Source organism: Tauraco erythrolophus, chromosome 19, assembly GCF_009769465.1.
Source record: "Tauraco erythrolophus isolate bTauEry1 chromosome 19, bTauEry1.pri, whole genome shotgun sequence".
Taxonomy (NCBI): Eukaryota; Metazoa; Chordata; class Aves; order Musophagiformes; family Musophagidae; genus Tauraco; species Tauraco erythrolophus.
In genome coordinates this window covers 5,743,545-5,764,866 of record NC_141483.1, presented here as the reverse complement: position 1 = coordinate 5,764,866, position 21,322 = coordinate 5,743,545, and the positions used below count along the sequence as shown (strand labels likewise).

General features: G+C 41.1%; 2 protein-coding genes across 3 annotated transcripts in view; both read right to left on the bottom strand.

Moving 5' to 3' along the window:
- The window catches only part of KLHL22 (kelch like family member 22), a 107,322-nt gene that overhangs the window by 64,278 nt on the left and 21,722 nt on the right, over window positions 1–21,322 (bottom strand). The gene's annotated exons all lie outside the window — the stretch shown is intronic.
- Window positions 2,729–19,938, bottom strand: CRKL (CRK like proto-oncogene, adaptor protein). 2 transcript variants are annotated; one of them, XM_086623619.1, is made up of 4 exons: window positions 19,504–19,822; window positions 15,477–15,939; window positions 5,695–5,734; window positions 2,729–3,009 (listed from the first exon to the last, which is right to left on the bottom strand). In XM_086623619.1, the coding sequence occupies exons 1-4, from the start codon at window positions 19,815–19,817 to the stop codon at window positions 2,999–3,001; spliced, it is 828 nt and encodes a 275-aa protein (XP_086479745.1). In that variant the 5' UTR covers window positions 19,818–19,822; the 3' UTR covers window positions 2,729–2,998. The 2 variants fall into 2 exon arrangements, with proteins under 2 accessions (XP_086479745.1, XP_009986104.1); XM_009987802.2 differs by having other exon boundaries at window positions 2,729–5,734; window positions 19,504–19,938.

The window sequence follows — 21,322 nt, the reverse complement described above, 5'->3', positions numbered from 1 at the left end:
GGCGTAGCTGCTGTGCTCGGACCCCAGCTGGAAAATTGTCTGGGCGGTCAGTGTCAGGGGTAGCACGCCAGAGGGAGGGAGGACAGTCAGTTAGGGGCGGTGGAGGGCGTGCGCTGCGGGGGGCAGGCGGGAGGCAGCCTGTGTTTTAGAACACAGAGACAAATCGCAGTCCCTCGCAGCCCACTTGGACTACGGAATTTGTCCCTTCCGATAATGGAAAAGTGCCACAGTAAAGCAACCCGCTCCTGAGTCAAAGAGTAGAAAGGGGGCATTTCTAATCGCATGCAGAAATAGGGAACGTAGATCGCTGTGGCCTCACATCCATATGAAGTGGTGCAGATTTATACTTGGTGACACCTGGTACATGGACACAAAGTTCTTCTTTTAAGCTTCCCCAAGTCCCCGGCTATGAAGTCACTTCCTCTCTCACTGATTAACAAAAGCATGCGTAGATGACGCAGTTTAGTGTCAGAGAAGCCTGGACAGTACCAGAACAAAACCAAGGCCAGGCCACTGCCTCAAGCTGTCACTGCCGTGTCCCACCCTCGCCTCACACAGGGCGTGCAGCACCTCCGTCAGTTTGCGTGTATTGTACCCGCGGTGGTAACTGAGGCTGGAGGAAGCAGTCGGCTGGTGGAGCAGGGGACGCTTGGTTTGGCCACGTAAACAGCAAAACAAGAGCTGCTGAAGAAGCCAGCAGCAGCGGGCCAGCGCTGCCAGCTTTTGCTAGAAAGCTGAAGGCACAGGCAGTGGTTTGAAACTGATGCTCACGCCTGCTGCACCCACCTTACCTGTTCTTGCGTGCATGTGTTAAACACTGATGGTCTTCCTCAGAACTGGAACTTGCCAAGTGTGAGTACTGGATGATAAGACACTCTGCACAGCTGGCTATGAACGTTTATTAACATCACATGGAAATCCGTGCTCCAGAGGAGACAGCCACCAGGCTGTGAACATACCTACAGTGAGTCCAGGGAACCAACACCAGCTTCTTGGACTTCTCCTTTGCAGCAGCTGAGTGTCTGACGATCCTCTTAAGATTTTCTCCTACATAAAATCATCTCAACTTTCAACATGTTGTTAACAATCGAACTGAACAATCCCAAATATTAAAAAACCTCTTTAGTTAGTGCTATACTCAATCTGGATCGACGGTAAAAAGGCAAACGACGACCTCCTGGTTTTGACTTGCAGAAGCAGGTATTTATGACATATTAATTATGCATATTAATTATTTCAAGAGAGGCTAGAATGCCAGCCGTGCTGCTTTCCAGTACTTGCACAGGTTACGCCTCATTTACTCAAACAATAATAAGCTAAATCTGAACCGTTTGCAGAAACCAGTCACAGTCAAGGGTATCCCAATAAAAGGTGGTGATGGCTTCTATAGAGCCCTTTAAAAGCCTCTGCAGAAGAGCAGCATAAATACAGTGACAGGAAGAGCACTGACGTGTCGAGTGTGAGGGTGGAGGAGACAGTGACAATCTGTGTAACCAGAGATGCATCTTTTTCAGGTGAGCCTCCAGAGCGCAGCAGTGCAGTCTGAGAAGAGACACAAGGATGGAACAGGAAAGTATCATCCAGCCTGGCAACAGCGTTTTCTCCTGCTTAATTCTTCCTTTGGTTCTGGAAAACTTCAGTTGGCACTCTCATTCACCCGCAGAACAGGGCACCAGAATGACAGAGTAAGGACTTAAATACTCTGCTATTCTGCTGATAAGGTTTTAAGACTGAAGACAACAAATAATACTGTAAGTTGAGGCAAGTTTTATTTAGACTGTACAAACAGGGCACTGGGGAAAAAAAAAAAAAATCAACAGTGGCTTGATGTTGGGACCAGTTCTATGAAATAAGTAGAGTAAGAAATTAAAAAGGCACTAATCTTAAGAAAAGACACTCCATATAGTCTAAGAATATAATTCATTTAATACTGTTAATCTTATAGCACAAAAAATAAAACAAGCTACAATCCCCAAAATAAACTTTAAAAGCTTACACTTAATATTATTGCCTGAAGATCATGGTCTTTAAATTACATATTGTGTTTTAAAGTTTACACAGTGAAGACTGTCTCAAATACAAGGCCACCTTTCCCACTGCAGTAATTGTATCCTTGTCCCAAAACACACTGTCGTTTAATGAGTAAACAGCAAATGACAACTGTACAAGAATGCTGTCACTGGTCCCAAAAGGCAGTCTCTTAGGCAGGTCTCACTTTCCAATGCAGGTACTGAGGAAAACGCTTGAAAACTTGAGTAGAAAACAAAGGCAGCCCACTCGTTCCCAGGATGTTAATACAATATAAAAAATTACTTTACAGGCACATGAAATGGCACAAAGAATGCTGTTTTTCCCTTTACAAAAATAATGCTCAGGCTCTTCAGAGCCCCAACCCAAACAGGATATTCCCTTTTGTTTATTCTTTCCCAATTTGTAAACAGTCATGAATTAAATTAGCGCTTATCCAGTGATGGACACTGATTAAAACAGTTTTTGTTTCAACTTTCAGACTGGTCAGAGGCTTCAATGTCTATATACACATGGGCACAGCAGGAGGAAGTCAGAGTCCACCTTGCATGGTCCTTAACTATTGTGGCACCAGGTAATGGCACCAGCCCCTAGCTGAAAAGCACAAACAACTTCAGTGGTGCATAGACTGAAGCCATCACTTGCAGGCTCTCACGCTCCATACAAATACACCTCACCCGCTCAAGGAGCACTGACACTGACAGGTTATCACTCGGGTTTAAGAGGCTCCAGAAAGCAGCAGACAGCACACATGTCAGCGAGCAACAAGCGACTGAGAATCCAGAGTCCCTCAAAGAGAAACACAAACTGATCAAATGCAGTCTTTATATGAAAATACTTGTCTTCTAGTACAATAGCAAAGACACGTTTTGAAGCAAGGTTACAGTCAGCTTAGGCTGGTCAGTATGCTACATTTAAACCACATTTAACATACCTGAACCACACCGCTGCTACTCAAGAGAAACACTGTTCATCCGTGGCCTAAAACCAGGTTCACAGAAATTTAAGAATTCTTGTCTTTGCATCAGATGCACTACACACAAATTTTGCATAGTTTTGAAGGTAAAGTATTTTGCTTTTCTGCAGTATCAGAACGTAATTAAACCTAAAACAATACTTGTGTTCAAAGCATATATACCTTATTTAATGAGAGGATAAGTCAAGACATTTATTTCCTTGGAAAAAAAAAAAAATCCAGGTTAATAGCTGTGTTCAAGATCTCACATCTCACAGTATTTATTTACCATGCAAAGGACAAATTCTACAATCAGTCTTCTGAAGAGCTGCCTGTAACTAGGTCAGGTCTGAAATAAGATTTCTCTGCAGCAGACTGAGTTTAGTGCAGTTTCTGTATTGAAAAAATGACTTTCAGTAGTACAATTATGTAGTAAACTTACAGGTATAGTTGGGGCACAGAGAAAGCATGACCTTCTTTAGTCAGAGAGCTGCACAGCTTTTCTTCGCAAGACAAAATGTCAATGCCTATTGTCAAAAATTACTCTTACAGCACCAAACACTTCAGTCAATGCTACTCCACTTCACAGTTAATTTGGTAGTAAAATGCTCTACAAGAACTTCTAGACTGTCAGCTGTGTGATCAATACTACAGAAAATAGCTAACAGATGAACTGAGAGACTTCTTTAAAAAACCCAGGCATTGTGAATGTCTTGTTGCAAACACCATTTCTGCACCTCGTCAGTGCCTTCCAATTAAGGATCTCATGGCACTTTCACATCAGCTAAGAACAACGTGCTTTTATTAAGATCAAGCAACACAAATCAACAAGAAAACATAGTGGAACTTAAGACAACAGCTTTTATATAACTTGACATTTATAAGAACTGGTGAGATTCTGCGGGTGTCTGAAGTTTCTCATTTTGCTACAACTGACAGCCTTCAGAAGTTGAAAAATGCAGACTGCTGTTTTCCTGTCAGCTTCTGCAACAATTTCTTTAACCAGGCTGTCTGAAAAGGAAGGGTTTGTAGTTGTAGTCTTTGCAGACGTGTATTCTGTTAATTCAGGGTTCCATTATTTTTCAAAGAGCATTCCAGTTCACCTACAAAACCCATTTCAAGAAGGAGGCACAGGATACCACTGTACCTAAGCTTCCATATCCTGTACACAGGCTAAGGACCTAACCTACATGGCATGAACTGTACTTATTTAGCTGCAGCCATATAGTCCCCTACTGTAGGTACAATCACAGCAGTATAGCTTATGTACAGAAAAAGGGAAAGAAGCTATACTGATAACAGACACCTTTGTGGCCTTCTCCAGCCTGAGCATTCATTTATCACATGGGGGAACCCAGGCAGCTGACTCCAATTAACCATTTTCTAGAGGATACTGGGAGGGGGAGGGATCTGGGGCATATATAAAGCAGAGCCAACTCATTTGGAAGGGTAAAAAAAAAAAGATGGCAGCATGCAGAGGGCTTGGGATGCAAGCAAGGAAGAAGAGGGAAGAAAAAAAGAAGATCAAAGCAGCTCTGGAAAAGAAGCACAGCAACATGGAGACACCCTAGAAAAAAGGTACTGTGTTTGTAAAGGAACTTTTACTGAGCTGGGGCTGGCACAGCTAGAAAACTTTGGAGAGAGAAAGGAGCTGGCAGAGAAACAGGTATAAAAGGTGTATGTTTAAATAAGAGGATTTTATCAGTATTTACTGAGTTCTTCTGTCCCACCCCTTTCCTACCTCTCCTGACCATGGCAATCTGATCAGTCTGTCTACCAAGTAACTGCTTGGTGCCAAGCACTGCTACACTAGTAGAACTACACTTTCAACACTGCAGAAGAGCTGTGTGTAGACCAGGCCAAAGTGTTTCCCTTTAAAGCTCACTTTCAACAGTTAGTGCTTGCAAAAACCAACAGAAACGCGTTAAGTATGTCAAAACCAGGTTACAGTATCAACCCCTCCTAAGTTTCCTTATAAATAAATGCCTCAGCTTCAATGCAGCTTGATCAAGGGTTAATTTGCATTTAACACACACTGTTTCAGGAAGGTCAACAACAAGCTTAAGAGTTAACAGAAAAGATCAGCTTCTAATACAACTGCTTAGAATACATAAGCTTCAATTATTGTCCTTTAAAGAGACCATCATTTTAAATGTACTACCTTAGGACAGGTTCTCTTAAAACTAAGTCGTCTTCAGTCCTAAAATTGCATTTTTGTTGTTGCTTTTTGTTGGACAGTAATGCACAAGTTGCATGTTTGACCTAAGATTAGGGCTCTTCCTCTACTGAGCAAGCCAGAAAAAGTCTATGGAAGTCTCAACAGGAAAGGTTTTCTTGCCATACTTCTCTGCTATATACTGGTTCAGTCTTCTCCAGCTTAAGGCCCAACAGAGTTTTTAAAATGAAACTAAGTTCTGGATGACACAACTATGGTATGAAGGTCAGGCAGTAACTTCAGTTGTATGTATTCCAAATGTATATTAAAAGAACTGTCAAACTGCAGCAAGCTGGAAAATGGGCAATGCTAGCAATGTGCCATTAGGTCATCATCCCACTTCAAACAACGCTAATGATAGCCAGGAAAATGAAGCAGCAGTGTAAATCAGGCAGAGGGAATCATTCATTCTCATCTGGGTTTTGAGGATCAAATATTTTGACATGCGTGAATGGGAAGAGCCCTTTTCGACCGTTGACCTCTCCTTCCCACTGACCGTTTATATTCATCCTTGTAACCTTCACAATATCTCCAACCTGCATCATTAAAAAAAAAAGAAAGTTATCACACATGGGAATCTCACCTCTGATACAAATACAAATCAAATTAACAACAAACAGAAGCTCATCATAGGGGGAAAAAACCCCACTCTCTTCTTGGCATAAGGTTCAACTGAAAAGTTACTTTTACTTAACTAAAATACCAACGTTTTGCTGCTAAACATGATAATGTTGTCTGCACTCTTTTTCCAGACTCTTGACTAAATGTATATTTACAAATTCAGACAAGCTGCTGAACTACACCCTTTCCTATAGGAAAGCTTACAGCTTCATGCAATGATGTATTTAGCTTAGATGTAAGTTAACATCACTAAAGCTACCATCAGTGACGAGATGCAACATCTGTTCAAAAGAGCACAGTGCTCATAGTGGTTTTGGCATCAGCTGGCTTATTCCAAAGGAAATTTAGTTTTTCAAAGGGAGATTCCTATGGCAAAGAAACCATTACTTGAAGTTCTAGTTCTGATTATCATAGTCTAAGAAACTTCTGTAGTTTCTAAAATAATGGTACACTTCCAAAGCAGACAAAAGCAATTTTTTTTTTTTTAACTATTAGATGTACAGATTCGAGCTTTTTTTGTTGTTTTCACCTCTACCTCCTGCCCAAGAATTTGAAACAGGAACAATGATGTGTCAGGCCTTTCCTGCCAGAAATGCGTCTCTTTATTTGGCGGTGAAAGTGAGAAGAGCTAAATTACGATCAAACAAGAAACATCAGCCCGAATTGTGATAAGTTATACTCTCATCATCATTCAATGCCTCTATTTAATTTGGATTAGGATAATTTACAAAACAAAATACAGAATGTGACAAGTAGTGTTTAAGACTGGCTAAACAGTCATTTCTCTCTTAAATGCTTCAGAAAAGCTGAACGTGTGGTCTGTTGCAGCAGCTTTTTAACTTTACACCTCCCTTCCTGTTTACTTCATTTACTCTTTGTGGTAACTATAGTAAATATAGAAAAGTGACATTAGCAGCTAATAACTAATTTCACAAAAAGTAGAAGCAGCCTATGACCAATGGCAAACGGTGAGTTTCTCCCCTGAACTAGATCCAAGCTCTTTTGTAGTTGAGTCTCCCCTTACCAAGCTACTTCTGTGAAATCCAGAAGTAACTAGCTTTGATCTTCTTTATGGAAAAACTAGATTTTTAGTCCTGATACACTATGTGTAACAATTTGTCTACGTTATCTAAATAGTATTAAAATTCAGAACTGATGCAGATAGTTTAAGGACCTTGGCCAAGGGCCTTAGATTAACAGAAAATATACAGGTCTTACCTGAAAAGTTTTAAAGAAAGAAACCTTGAGTTTACAAAATAGTGTGCATGTCACTGGATGATTTGAAGCCTGTTTAAACCAGCTACTATTAGCCCAATAGATATTTTTTTGGAGATCACTCAGAAGAGTGAGCCCTTAAGTGCAGTTTAAGATACTATAACAACTCCTTAGCAGTTACTCAGTGTTACATCTCATAAAATGAATTTTCTCAAACTTTGAAACTCTTTTTAGAGATTTAAGTTTTATGTTGCATATTAGAATGAAATTACACATTTAAGCAAAATGTGTTGCTGCCCCCCTTACTTTTTCTGCACTACTTGTAGGGTTGTTCATGTCTTATCTGTCTTCCCTCACCCCAAATTTGAGATTGTCACACTTGGAACAACAGTAATCTTGTTCTTTTGAGGGAAGAGAAAACCCTCTGAACTTCCATAAGTTCTGGGGATATAACTGAGACCACGTTACTTTCTTAAATGGACATCTTTACTTGTGCTGTTCCTAAACTTAAACATGAAGCCAGCATACACTATTGAGGAGCTATACACTGCCCATGATGGTTAGCACACACACATCGCATTAATTTGCCTGGTTTTCATCTCTTCACGACTACTGCAGCACGCTTTAATTGTGTATTTGCTAAAACGCACAATTTTTCATACTTTTCTCTGACTAGAAAGGCTAAAAAAAGCTTTAAATAGTAACAAGATGACCTAAACAGGAACCTAACAAATGTCTCTAGGAAAAGGCTGATAACATCTATAAATACTCAGTGTTACATTGCTAAATTTAAATAACCCTTGAAGACAGATCCAAGTTCCCCAAATTCAAGAAGATGCAGCCAACAACACAACAGTTAAACCCAATAAGAAACTGCATTTGCACCACACCGTAAAACCAATCCACTCTCAAACACTTCAATCTTATTCATGGTAGGGGGGAAAAAAAAAAATCACTGGATCAAAAACATGGACTTGCATTTTCTGAGTCTGACAATTTAATTCTGCTCACGTGCTGTAGAGATCAATCCATTATTAATTTTGAAGCTCTAGAAAAAGATAACCTTCAATTTGACTCTGAATGATTTCTACAACGTGAATAGGTTTGGAAGTCTTGCTTCAGCTGAGTGAAAAAAAATATTTACAATATAAGTGTATTGCACTGCAATAAACTGCCATGTAAACAAACTGCCATGATAACAATGTAAAACGTTCTTTAGACTGCTGGATGGGCAAAGTTACTACAAATCAGTATCTGCCATGAAAGAGTGCTAGCTGACAAAAGCTACTCAAAAAATATTCCCATATTCTGAGAACCACAGGAATAGTAAATTGATTTGCAATAACTTTTTTTTTTTTTAATTAACACTTCTGAATATACTCTTGTGCTAGATTATTTAAAAAAAAAAATTCAGTTCCCCTGAGAAGATTAAACAAAATAGCATGTTGAAACAAGATTTTTGGAGAAGGAATCCTGATGTCATGAGAGAATAATTCATGGATCTTATGTTGAAGACATCCATTTTGACAATGTCTAGAAGAAGCTGGTCAAGTAGTCCCTCTATGTGTTTTTTCCCCAAAGTACTAACTAAAAGCAAGATTTGGTAAATGCTTTTTAAAGCATCTATAATACAATCACCTGAGGTGTGATCTCCCACTAAAATTACTTAACACATTATTTTTTCAGGGAACATTTTAAGCCAGTCAGAAGAATTGTCTCATGATTAGGCACAGGACAGTCAGGAGATCTGGCTCTATTCTCATTTCTGCCACAAACTTCCTGTATGACTCTGGACAGCTCATGGCCCTTATCTATAAATTAGGGTAATGCTTCCTCAGTCTCAGCATCTCTCAGATAAGTTAATTCATTTGTAAAGCGTGCCAACATCACTGCATGGAAGTATCAACTGCTGAAATGAGTAATGCTTCTGAAATGCAGCCATTTGGTTCTGCCCAAATGATAAAAATCAAAACGTGCTCTAGATAGCATCCTTTCATTATGTCCCTGTTACAGCATGAATTCAAAGCCCTGGGGAAACACAGGCAGCTGTGGAACATGCCAGTCAGAAAGGTTACTTCATTCACCCTAGACTCTTCCATACCTGTCTTCCATTTGAAGCTGATTCATACACTGCAAATGTTTCCTGCATGCTATTTTAGTCACACAGTCAACCAATTCAATGTGTTTTACAGATACTCCAACAATTGTATGTTAATAGTTCCATGGCTGATAGAGTTCCATAATAGAAGTTTAAGGGCATACAAATGCATTAAAACTCTGAATTGTCATTTTAGCCCACTGGGTCGATAGCTAGAGAAAACATACTGCTCTCTGGACTTTACAGGGTGTTGAATCTCAGTCATTATCCTAATTGGCTTCACAACTCACCTCTTTGGTAACACTAGCATTAGCATCAAAACCGAAACAATTGTTCATACCAGCGGAATATTCTGGAGAAGAATAAACAAGGCTCAACACTAAGAAATTATCTGATATCCCATTGTCTCCAAAAGGTATAAAGTTGAGCTACACAAAAGAGGCAGAGTTCAGTCATGCTGCAAACAGGACAACGTGACACTGAAGTAGCTGGTGCTTTATGTATTGGAAGGTTCAAGCAACCAACAGGCTGTAAGCACAGCTTAATTATCCTTCACTTCTGACGTTGTGTGCCAGAGTAATAGTTGATGCTCAAACCAGAGAATCAAGCAGTTCAGAGGAAACGCCTTCAGCCGTTCTTGAGACATGAAAAGTAGGTCAAAGGGCAGCACAGAAGTGTAGAAGTCCTAGATGCAATTAATCTAGCCTCATCGAGGAACAGAGTAAACCAAAAGAAGTTTGCATTCCACTATAGCTAGGACAATTGCTAGAGTTGGGGTTGCAGCACCATAGCAAAGTGCTGCTTTTCATGCAGTGATGGTAGGCTGTCTCCATCTGATTAGGCCAGCTGTTGTGACTGTACAGAATTTGGAGAGCTCAGAACTCCCATAGACCATCACTCTTGAGCTGCACTGAATCTCACTGTAGCACAGGATCTTGTCTAAGTTATCCATGTCACTTTTGGTTTCATCTGAAATCAAACTTTGCAAACAGTTCTGAGAGTGAATGTATATTAAATCATGAGGCACTCAGCACTATCATGATAGGAACCATCAATAACTTTGGCTGGAAAAGGAAGTTACAAAGATTTAAGATTGCACACAAAGTCTCCAGAGCAGTTGTGTTTTCAAAGGTAGCGTACTGAAAGTTGGTGCATGTCAGCACAGGAATCCTGCTGCCAGTGTCACTTTCAATTCAGTAGTTACCAGAACTAAAGCTCCCGGATCAACACTTCACGCTACACAAGAACAGGCCCAGTATTTTACTTAAAATCTAGACCTTGTAGGTTAGATGCATTTTACTGTTTAACAGAGCAATACTGAGTTTCCTTGACTTAAGAAAAGCACAATGCTTGTTGTCTAGTGAAAGAAGTAGCCTAATTTCCTAATTAAGAAAGTTCTACTACTAGCACATTTTGGCCTACTTGTCTCAACTTTCCTTTCAAAAGGAAAAAAGTTAACTGTAACCTAATTGTAACAAGCTCAAGATGTAAGTCAGTTATATAATTGTGGTGAATGGATATTTATTTCACCAAAACATTTCAGTGACAGGTTAACTCTGTACTGGCAAACACACATGTATGTGTTTGATATATCATGAACAGATAAACTGCTTAATACTATAATGCTGGCACAGGTCTAGAAGAAGCCATCATTACTATAAAAATATAGTGAAGCTCTTGTTTTTTTAAAAAATAATCTTCAGATTCCATAACGCTGTCATATTAAGTCTGGAGATGAATTCTAGGACTACTACTGCCTTCAGAACGGTCTATGATGCTTATTACAGTATCGGCAATATACTTACGAACCATTTTTTAAACACACAGCAGACATGAGTCTAGTGGTAGCTGCTGGTCTCCCATTTTATGGTTCCTTATGCCCTTTTTAATTCCATTTTATAGGTGAATTTGGAATTTGTTGTTCACATCTTGAATCAACCTTTGAACAGTTCACTAATTTTTAAGGAAATTATCCACCATTATTTATCTACTGACTATGCTGGACATAAAGAACTTTGTCATGTAGAAGTTAGTGATCAATCAACTACTTTGAATCCAAACAAGAAGTACCTAACTACCAAGAGACAAACTCTTTTAAGGTAAAACATACCAGATCTTAGTCTACTGGGCAGTGCACATGTCACATGCTGGTTACAGCATGCCAGTTTAAAACAAGGCTTCATTAGCATATTATTAACAGGCTGACTATAGAACTATAGGTTATTAAATGCTGAGAAACTTTCAAGTAGACTTCGGTGCTCTGTATCATAGCAACAGTGCCAAAGAATCTCTGCTCTTACAAAATTCGTAAATTCTTGAAGTGCTATCCTGAAAGACCTTTGAACACAAGATTGCCCTCCTGGTCATCCCACAGAAAAGCAGGATTGAAGAACAGCAGTACATAACGCTGTAATGTAGAGTTTTCGTCCAGCTAAATACAGGACACTGTATCCTTGTCCTTCATATTCCTTCCTCTAGAGCACCAGAAAGGAAGGAAACTGCATCTTGGCTAAAAGCACACAAGTAAAGAAACAGATATGGGGTTTGGTAATTGGTTTTGTGGGGGGTTTTTCTGTTGTTTCTTTCTGTTGTTTTTTTTGGGTTTTTTTTGTGTGTGTGTGGTTTGGTTGTGTTTTTTTTTTTTTAATGCAGTATCCATGAAAATACTACACACATTAGTAGTAAAGTTAGTTGTAGTGAGAAACTTCAGACTTCAATCATTTCATTAAAAACATTAAATCTGAACTGCCAAGGTAACAAACTCAACTGACAACACCACATGTAAATCTTTAGAAATACATATAATTTATTGTAGGCTTTACTGATTGTTCACTGGTGCAGGGAGGTGCCCAAAGTTACATATATATCAATCAACTGTATGCTTTGAGGTAGTAGCTATACTTAATACTTTTATTTTAGCCTACAAAAAAGTAACTATTTAATTTTTTTATTTTAAAGAATAAAAGTAGGACATATAATGCAGTAGGACCAAGTCAACATTTAGATGTTAATCACTTCAATAATACCAGTATGAATGCTAAATAATTTTAGCCCAGCAAGGTTCAAATTGTAATAAGTGCAGTATTAACAAGTATCCTTACAGGAACAACATTGTAGTTGCCCTTAAAACTGTCACACTTTTAAATAGTATTTAAAGTTAAACACTCCATCATCATCCAGCCAGTGTTCAGCTCGGGTCCCCAGAATAAGAAGGACATGGAGCTGTTGGAGTGACTCCAGAGGACCACAAAGATGATGCTTTGGGCTGGAGCACCTCTGCTATGAACAGGTTGAGAGAGTTGGGGCTGTTGAGCTTGGAGAAGAGAAGGCTCTGGGGAGACTTTCTAGCAGCCTTCCAGTACCTAAAGGGCCTACAGGAAAGCTGGAGAGGGGCTTTTGACAAGAGTATATAGTGACAGGACACGGTGCAATGGATTTAAACTGAAAGAGGGCAGATTTAGATTAGATATAAGGAAGAAATTTTTTACAATGAGGGTGGTGAGGCACTGGAACAGGTTGCCCACAGGAGCTGTGGATGCCCCATCCCTAGAAGTGTTCAAGGCCAGGCTGGATGAGGCTTTGAGCAACCTGATCTAGTGGAAGGTGTCTCTGCCCATGGCAGGGGGGTTGGAACTAGATGATCTTTAAGGTCCATTTCAACCCAAACCATTCTGTGATTCTATGAACCAAACAGATCTTGTTTCCAATTTTCAACAGAATACTCACTTGTTTTAAAAGTTACGTCTTTCCTGTGAGAAATTTTTTTAAAAATAATTATACCTTCCTTACAAAACAAACTTCTCTGTAACAGGCTATGAATTTTTATATTTTCTTAAAGAAAACTTCTGACAGCTTATGCAAACAATAGTGTGCAACAGAAAAACTGGACTGGCAAGCAGAGATTGTCTCATTTTCAAGCTGAACCCAGGAGAATGACATCCCTCCACTTAAAAGGAAGTCAAGTAAATTACTACGCAACAGCTTTATTTACTCCAGATAGTATTCTCTTCCTTTTAAGTACTGTCTGTGTGGTGACCACACAAAGCTAGAGCCAGCAAACAGATATGTTTGCTCTTGTATCGTTTTATCAGTTTAAATGAGATTACACAATCAGGCACTGTATAATTATACTAACAAGGTGTTCCACCTTTACAAGCTGAACTGGGATTTGGAGTACGCCTATACTAAGGTGGAGAACTGTCAAATACTACGATTCTGAAAGAACACCATTAACTTTCTTCCCCCAAACATTCCCATAACCTATTCTTTCTCTACTTCCAGCTCTCTTAGTGCTCTTACAAAAGAGAAGCTTCAAATGGTCCAGATTATTTAGTGACATGCAGAGCCTTGGCATGATTGGGATTAAATGCATCCTCAGGGCCCAGCAGGTGTTAGGCCATCTGAAGGAAGATCATAAAAGATCAGGAAGATCATTTTTTCTTTCAGAGTAGTACATGTGACAAAAAAACATTGCTATAATGAGGCTGCTAAAGTTCCCTATACATGGATAGATATGGAGAAGCTGCAATCACTAATTTTAATGAAAATGTAGATCAGTTCCCAGAATTCAACTTCTGAAGCTTTTAAGAAGCCACAGTGTGGCTACTGTGCACTTGCAAAGAATACAGACTATCTAGGAAGACAAAACATGCTAGTGCTGGGAGACACAAAGACATGAGGCAGTAAGTGATTAGAATTTAGTGGAAGAGAAGAACGTCTCAAACAAAACTTCAGCAATTTGAAGGTTCAAAACAATTCAAACCTATGTTTTGGTCAGTGAATTAATCCTACTGGTATACTAGAGTAGCTAAAACAAGGGGATTAACTAGGTCACTAAAGCACAAGTCAGAAAAATCTATTTGTGAGGGCCATCCCTCCAAGTGGTTCTGCTACCCTGCAGCAAAGCAAGTTCCCTGAAGTAATTCCATGACACACTGATAACATAACAAATCTATCGCTTGCCTTGCTTTGTTTTCAGAAGCATGAGTAGTTTTGGCAGGAATCTTCTGTACACTGCAGTTGGCAGTGAATTTACTCTTTGCTCTATGATAATTTTCACACACTGTTCACAAATAACAAGCTGCTAGATTTCGTAAGACTCAAGGAAAATCCAGTGACACATATTTAACTTTTAACCCTGTAAGAGTAATGACCTGCAGAGGTTTTACAAATATAAGAGGAAAAACACTTACGGAACTATTATGAGTAACTGGAATTCACAAATATAACCTTTCAAATTTCAGTGAAAAGTACCAGCTAAAGGTAACAGCTTTAACTTGCTAAGTAATTGAACAAAAGCAACAGGAAAAGTTCACAAGTATTTTAAAAACCACTGTTATTTTACTTGCTAAAATGCTGTTGCTTCCTTTGCTTGTTTCCTTGCATTTGCTCCTTGAAGTATTGTAGCCTGCTCAAATTTCACCTTTGAGACTAGCGCTTTTTCCAGGTGAGACATTTTTGAACTAGGGTTAACCAGCCTTCAGTATAATCCAAACGTAAAAGTAACAATCTCAATGTCCTGGATGTAGCTTTTAAAAGCTTCTTCCAATTCATCATTTATACCACTTAAATTCAAATTGTAACATGAACTCTTTACTATTTAAAGAATGAAGCTCTAAAGGCTTAAGGACATCCCTAATAAAAATAAAGTAAAAAAAAAAAAAGAAATGTTTTGGCAAGCACAGGAACTTATAAAAAGTTCGACACAAGCTTAGCTGCTACAGTACAGTCTTTCACCTAAGCCCCTCGCCCCAATTTAGGTCTTAAGGCTTCTCAAATTCCACTTTTGAAAACCAAATTAAAAGAGACTAGAGTACTTTGTGGTATATTCCTGCCCAGATTTCGGCTCTCAGCACCAGATACTCAAGTGCATCTCATAGTACAGTTCAGGATTTGAAAGACTATGTTTATCAGCAGTCCTTACCTTTCTCTGAAGAATGCTACTGCCAGTTGTCCACCTGGAATACTGCAATAATTAATGAAACATCTCTTTCCTTCCCCAAGATTAAGTGGAGAAGCAAAAGTCATCCTCTCACTAGCACTTACTTCCACAGCAGGATGTATACACTCCTCTACCCTTGTAGCACATTTGCACTGTTGAACAGGCAAGAAGAGAGGGTAAATACATGTCCTGAAGTAACTTAGTCACTTTTCTCAAAGGAAGTGGTATAGGTGAAGCAATTTTTGTAGATCTTTCTTCAGAATGTAACCTAACTTCTCAGTCCCTTGACACAGATAAGCAGACTCCATATGAAGTCATCCACACCAACTCTGCCACTAACAATTTTTATTTTTTTATTTTAAAAAACTATGGAAAACCATAGGACTTGAGAGGAAAAACTTACCTCTAATGCCAGCGCAGTCTTGTCATAAGCACAGGGTACTCGCTTTTGGACAGCTTTGGCATAGACTGGTCCATTCTGTGTTGATGGCAGAGGATTGATCACTGCTCCAGGTGTACTGGATACTGAGGGAAGGGGACTGGCGGTTTGAGGCTGAGCATAAGCATGGGCAGGTTCTGGAATACCATAACTGTTGGAATTCCTGTTTCCATGCTTCCCATGCGAAGATCTGACTAGCTTTTCTACATAGGGAACAGGAATCATCCCAATCCGACCATCCTTGTTTCTGGCGCTCCACCACTGTTCTTCTGGCTTCTCTACAATTACCAGTATCTCACCCTTTTTAAATGGAAGATCCTCAGCATCATTGCCAGGAAAGTCATAGAGAGTCCGAACATACTCCACATTTTCTTCTGCAGCAGACATAGCAGGGGCAGATCCAGATCCCATTGGTGGACTTGGATACCTAAGTTTAAAACGGATTTGGTATAAGCAATAGCTATTGTTTTGTATTTCCATTTACAAAGCTAAGTACCAGTTTTACAGCAGGAACACCTATTAAAGGAGAATTACTTATTCAGCTTTGTAACAACAGTATTGGCTTGGTAGCATTGTGAGGCATTTCATGGGTAACTCATGCTCTTAAGTAATTACTTAAATATCCAAATCAGCTTCCCCAGAAACCAAATAAAAATCTATCATGGATGCAGAAAATTGGAAAAAAACATTGCAAAATCTTCATCCACCTGTTTTGGATTGCTGTGAGGATCTTAGGGTAGAATAAAATTAATTCTATAGCTTAAGTTATGAGAGTCATGATACATAAAAACAAACCAAAATTATTTGGGTGACTTGGGGATGGAGAGGCTCTCAGAGAGCTAAATAATCCTCTTCAGTTCATCACATCTACATTTTTAACTTCAGCATCTGCTTCTAAAGAATTCAATAACTCTAAATGCTTGACTTGAAGAAGCATAGTGGGAAAAGGGAACAAAAGAAAGAGAAGGGCATGATAAACACAGTTTTCTAACTCAGCGCTAGAAGTCTTAGGTTGTCTTTCTGATCGGTAGCACAGCATCTTTCTAACTGAATCCTACTACTTACATGCAGAATTTTGGGGACAGCCAGTCACATTTATACTGAAAACTTCTTTCTTTAAGAAAAAAGATAGGCAGATCCCGTGTTTTTAGGAGACAACGCTTTTCCCCTCTTTTCTGGAAAGTAATATGGAATTAAGATACTTAATCTTATTTTTACAACTTCAACTCTCAAAGGCTTGTAATAACAGAAAAAATATTAGTTTCAAAGTACTTATCTTTACTGCATATTTAAATACCTAATATCCTAGAAATGACATCTTCACAAAAGACAATATGAAATACTTGCATCCACTAGTAAGAATGGAGCAAGAAGGGAAAAAACTAACCATCTAGAAATATTCCTTTGCCTTGTTAACAATAATACTACCTTTAATTTATTCACATCATTGTTTATTACTATGCCCATCATCTGTCCAATACAGTCTCTTCATTGTTTGTGATAATATATAAGATTGTTCATCAAATGAGACTATTTTCACTGCAATCTACTTTCATCATAAATTTTACACATTTTACTCAAAGCAGCCGTCAGAAATCTTAGTGTATATAGGCCACAGCAGATATTTATTACCTAAGCTACGACAGCAAGAATGCATGTCATTAGCCTACTTAAATTCTCTTTTGCTACTTGCAAAATAAGATGGAAGTCAAATCCCTGTGATTTTTGCAAGATCCACCAGAAGCTCTGAACAGAAAGATATCTGCTTTAAGACACCCTGCTGCAGCCAAAGCCAAGGGAGAGAAGGAGCCCCCTTCAGAGAGGGGTCACTGCATAAGCAAGAGCTCAGGAATGTCTGCAATGATGGTCAGAGCTCACTACTGACACAAAACAAACAGAAAGCTTAAAACAGTTTTCAACTGTTTTACAAGTTTATAATGTCATCTCCGAGAGCTAAAAGTGTTGTATGGTTATATACAACAAACTACTTAATCCTACCATGAAAACCACTTCATGCTGTACTTTATGAAATTAAAAGAATCAACAGCCTTCTAAAGCACAAGCACCTGAGTGGGATGTTCCCCTGAAAATGCCAGAGAAATAAGAATTAGCAATAACAGTTCTGAAGCATATACCTGTCCACATCTATTCTAAGTTTAGTCCATTAACTAAAAATAAATTAAAAAAATCTGGAAATGCTACCTCTCATCCTCCCTCTTAAGCAAGAAGTCTCCTTCAAAAAGAATTTCAAACCATCAACCACATCATTGATTTTTTTTAAAAGCGTTTACAACAAAAATTATGCTAAGGAAAACCACCTAGTCCATCTTGTTTGTCGTTTTATAAAGAAAAAGCTTGTCAGTTTACAGTAGGCTAGGTCTCATCTGTCTCTGCTGAGGGAAAAATATGCAATTAAAACCTTGAAAATAAGGTGGTACTAAAATGTTCATAAAACATTTCACACAAGACTCCTAACAAATACCAAGTGAGCAAGTGGAATCAGCCAAGTTTTCAAGTGTTTTGAGAAAGCCAAGTCAGCCATTGCCATAAATTATTAAGAACAGGTTTTTACAGCCAGAAAGGCACAATGGTATCCAGGGGTATCCAGGTTAAGGAGAACCGAGATAAGCATAAAGATTGCTTCACTGTAGACTTTCTTCCTCCCAGCTGTCCACAAGTTTAAGCATGCACACAACACTGGGCAGCTCCATTTACTTGTTCCTTCAATGGTGAAAGTGATTTTTTTTTTCCTCCCACCTACCCATCTCTAGCCACAGCACAATCACTACCCAGAAGATTTCTCAGCAACTTTAATTCTTGAAGCTAGAGCTTTCTGTCACATCCTTCCCATCACCTGACAGCTTTACAGAAATACTTTTTTTGACCACTTGAGTTTTTTTAACTTGACAAGCTATTGTCAACCTTTGACAAGTTACTGGTTGTCATTAACAACTGGCTTATGCCAAGGTTAAATTGTGACTATAAACCTCAAAGTTATTCTTTCCCCCTAAGAACTTGCTAATCTGCAAAACACAGTAAGATTTTAAACTGCAGAATTTAGAAGCAAACCAATCTGAATTTCTTTTTTAAATGTGTTGCTACTTTTCTATATTTTATTTCACTTCATTCTATCCAAGAAGCCCAAAAGCTTTGAAATAAGATACTGGGAAAGGCTTTATTAATTAAATAGAAGGAATATGTTCTACAGTTATTGATAAGCAGTTTACTGATGTAAGTTGCAGGTATATCCCACGTTGGGAACAGGACAAAGAATGAGCTCATAGCCAAGTCACATTTTCCCATCCTCCTAGAACAGCATTTCTCAGCGTATTTCATGTAGTATGCAGATATAGATGAACAGTGCCTTAACCGAAGTGTGAGAAATAGATGTTTTACATTTTTAGGGGGTGGAAATTCCACTCTAGAAGTTTGAGAAATTATGTCCTAGAATGTATTAAAGCTGACTTAACCGGGTGAAGCAGTCTAATCACATAAAGGCCTGTTCTATTGTAATCAGTGTGAGTGCACGGAGAGACAGCAACTTAAGTTCAGAGGCTGTACTTCAATCACTGAGAAGACCTGTGAACCAGCTTCTCCACTATCCTAGCAACAGAAGGACAATACCAGAAGAAAAGGTTGACACAAAGAACGACCACACCCTCTTGCAAGGCAATTATAGCCAATGGTAGAGATGTACACAATATCTTTACATATGCCTACACACCCCGTAAGGACAGGCACCGTGCATTATACGGATGACTTGACTCAAAGAGCAACCCATAATGGTCACTCAGATTGAGAGTGCTAAGAAGGACCACTGTTAGAAACAGCTTCAAACGAGGGCCATAAACAAATCCTTCCTCAGTATATCTAGCATGGCCCTACATCCAATGTTAAGATCCTGGAGCTACGAGGCTGGACTGACACCTCCCTCCGTGCGCCACCTCGGGCGACGATGGCAGTGGGTGGGGCGCGGGGAGGTGGCACTCACCTGGGCGCGGGCTCGATGAGGGTGGTGGTGTCCAGGTAGTGGATCTTGTAGAACTCCAGCAGGGCAGGCAGGTGCTCAAACTCCTGGTCGCCGATCTTAAAGCGGCGGTTGGGCAAGGAGTTAATGATGTAGTGGGAAACCCGGGAGTTCTCGGACACCGAGAGCACGTAGTCCCCCGGGCAGGTGGACGAGTCCCGCACCAGGAACATGCCATGCCGCTGCCCTTGCAACCGCGTCTGCGCCTCCGCCCGAGATACCGGGCCCACGTACCAGCTGGAGCGGTCCGATGAATCGAAACGAGCGGCGGAGGACATGGCTCCGGCCGGGAAAGGGGAAGGGAGGGGGAGAAAGAAGGTGCAGAGCCCGAAGGCCCGGGCAGAGGAAGGGCCTCGGCGAAGGGAAGGCCTGGGCAAGGAGGCCTGGGAGGCGGAGCGGGATGGGGGCTACGAGGCAGTCGCCAGCGTCCAGCCTAGAAGACAGGAAGCCCCGGACGAGGAGTACTAGGGAAAAGGAAGCTCTGTGCCTCTGGAGGCGAAGGACCGAGGAGCGGCTGGGGTGGGGCTGGCCAGACGCGGCGGTCAGGGCCCCCGAGTCTCCCTCAGCGGCGGGGAGTGCAGGGCATCCTTCCCGCCTCTCCCTCAGGCCTGCGGCGGGCCCGGCTGAGCGGGTAGCGAAGAGCAGCGGCGGCTGACAAGGACAAGCAGCCCACGAAGGTGGCGAGGGCAGCGCGCGCCGGAGCCGGACGGGCGGGGCGGGAGAAACGGCGGGCTCCTGCTTTCTCCTGTCGCTTTCCCTCCCCTGTAAGAGCAGAGCGCCAAAATGGCGGCGGCGCCGGGCGGTAGGAGCTCTCCGGAGACACCGCCCCGCGCAGGCGCGCTGCGGGCCGCGGCTCGCGCCGGCGCGGAGCGGAGCGGGGAAGCGGCGCGGGCGGGGGTGCGCCGCGCTGAGGCGCCGCGGGCGGCGGCGGGCAGCGCTGGGGCGCGGTCTCCCTCACCAATCTCTCCGGGGTAGGGTGGTTCGGAGACAGAGATCACCTTTCCTGAGGTTTTCTTGGTTTATTAGCTGGTTATTTTTTTTAAGGAACGAAATAGACCGCTGCGATAATCTCCTCTGAGAAAATTTCCTACGTGCTCTAAGAGGCAGTTTCCTGTCTCTTCATGGCTTCGTTCCCAGATAACGGGGTCAAAGCCCTGTCCGTCTCGGGGCGCGGGCGGGAGGGAAGGTGGTGCTGCAGCCGCTGGAGAGGAAGGAAACCCCGGAAAGGACTCAGCAGCCCTGACGGCTGGGGCTGGGCGAGCCCTCGGCGCGTCGCGCAGCGTGAGCTGTTGGAATTTCAGAGGGGGGTTGGGGCGTGGTGGCCCCCGTGCGTGGCCTGGCTCGCCTTGAGAGGGCTGGCAGTGGCCAGCGGCGTGGCCAGCGGCAGTAGGCAAGGGCGCAGCGAAAGAACTGCGCTAATTCCCAGGCGCGCTGCTGCCTTTGCGAACAGTGTGAGTTTAGCTCAGTCTCGTGAGTTCCTTTAATTGGTGCTTTTGATTTTGTTACTTTTGTTTCGCTTTGGGGGTTGGCAATGTGAAATGAAGGAGCACTCGAAACTAAATAACATTTAAAACGGAGAAATAGATTTTAAGATGACTGTCTTGAAGTACCTAACTGGACCGTTGTGCAGTCTTACTCCAGCTTTGCCATCTTTCTTTCCTGCTCTGCCTTCTCCGAGAGCTCAGTCACAACATGGTCTTTTTTTTTTCCCCTCTTTGTTCTTCCTACATTGGCAACTAGTGCCAAGCGAAGTGTTTGGACTGGAAACACGGGCTGTGTCTCT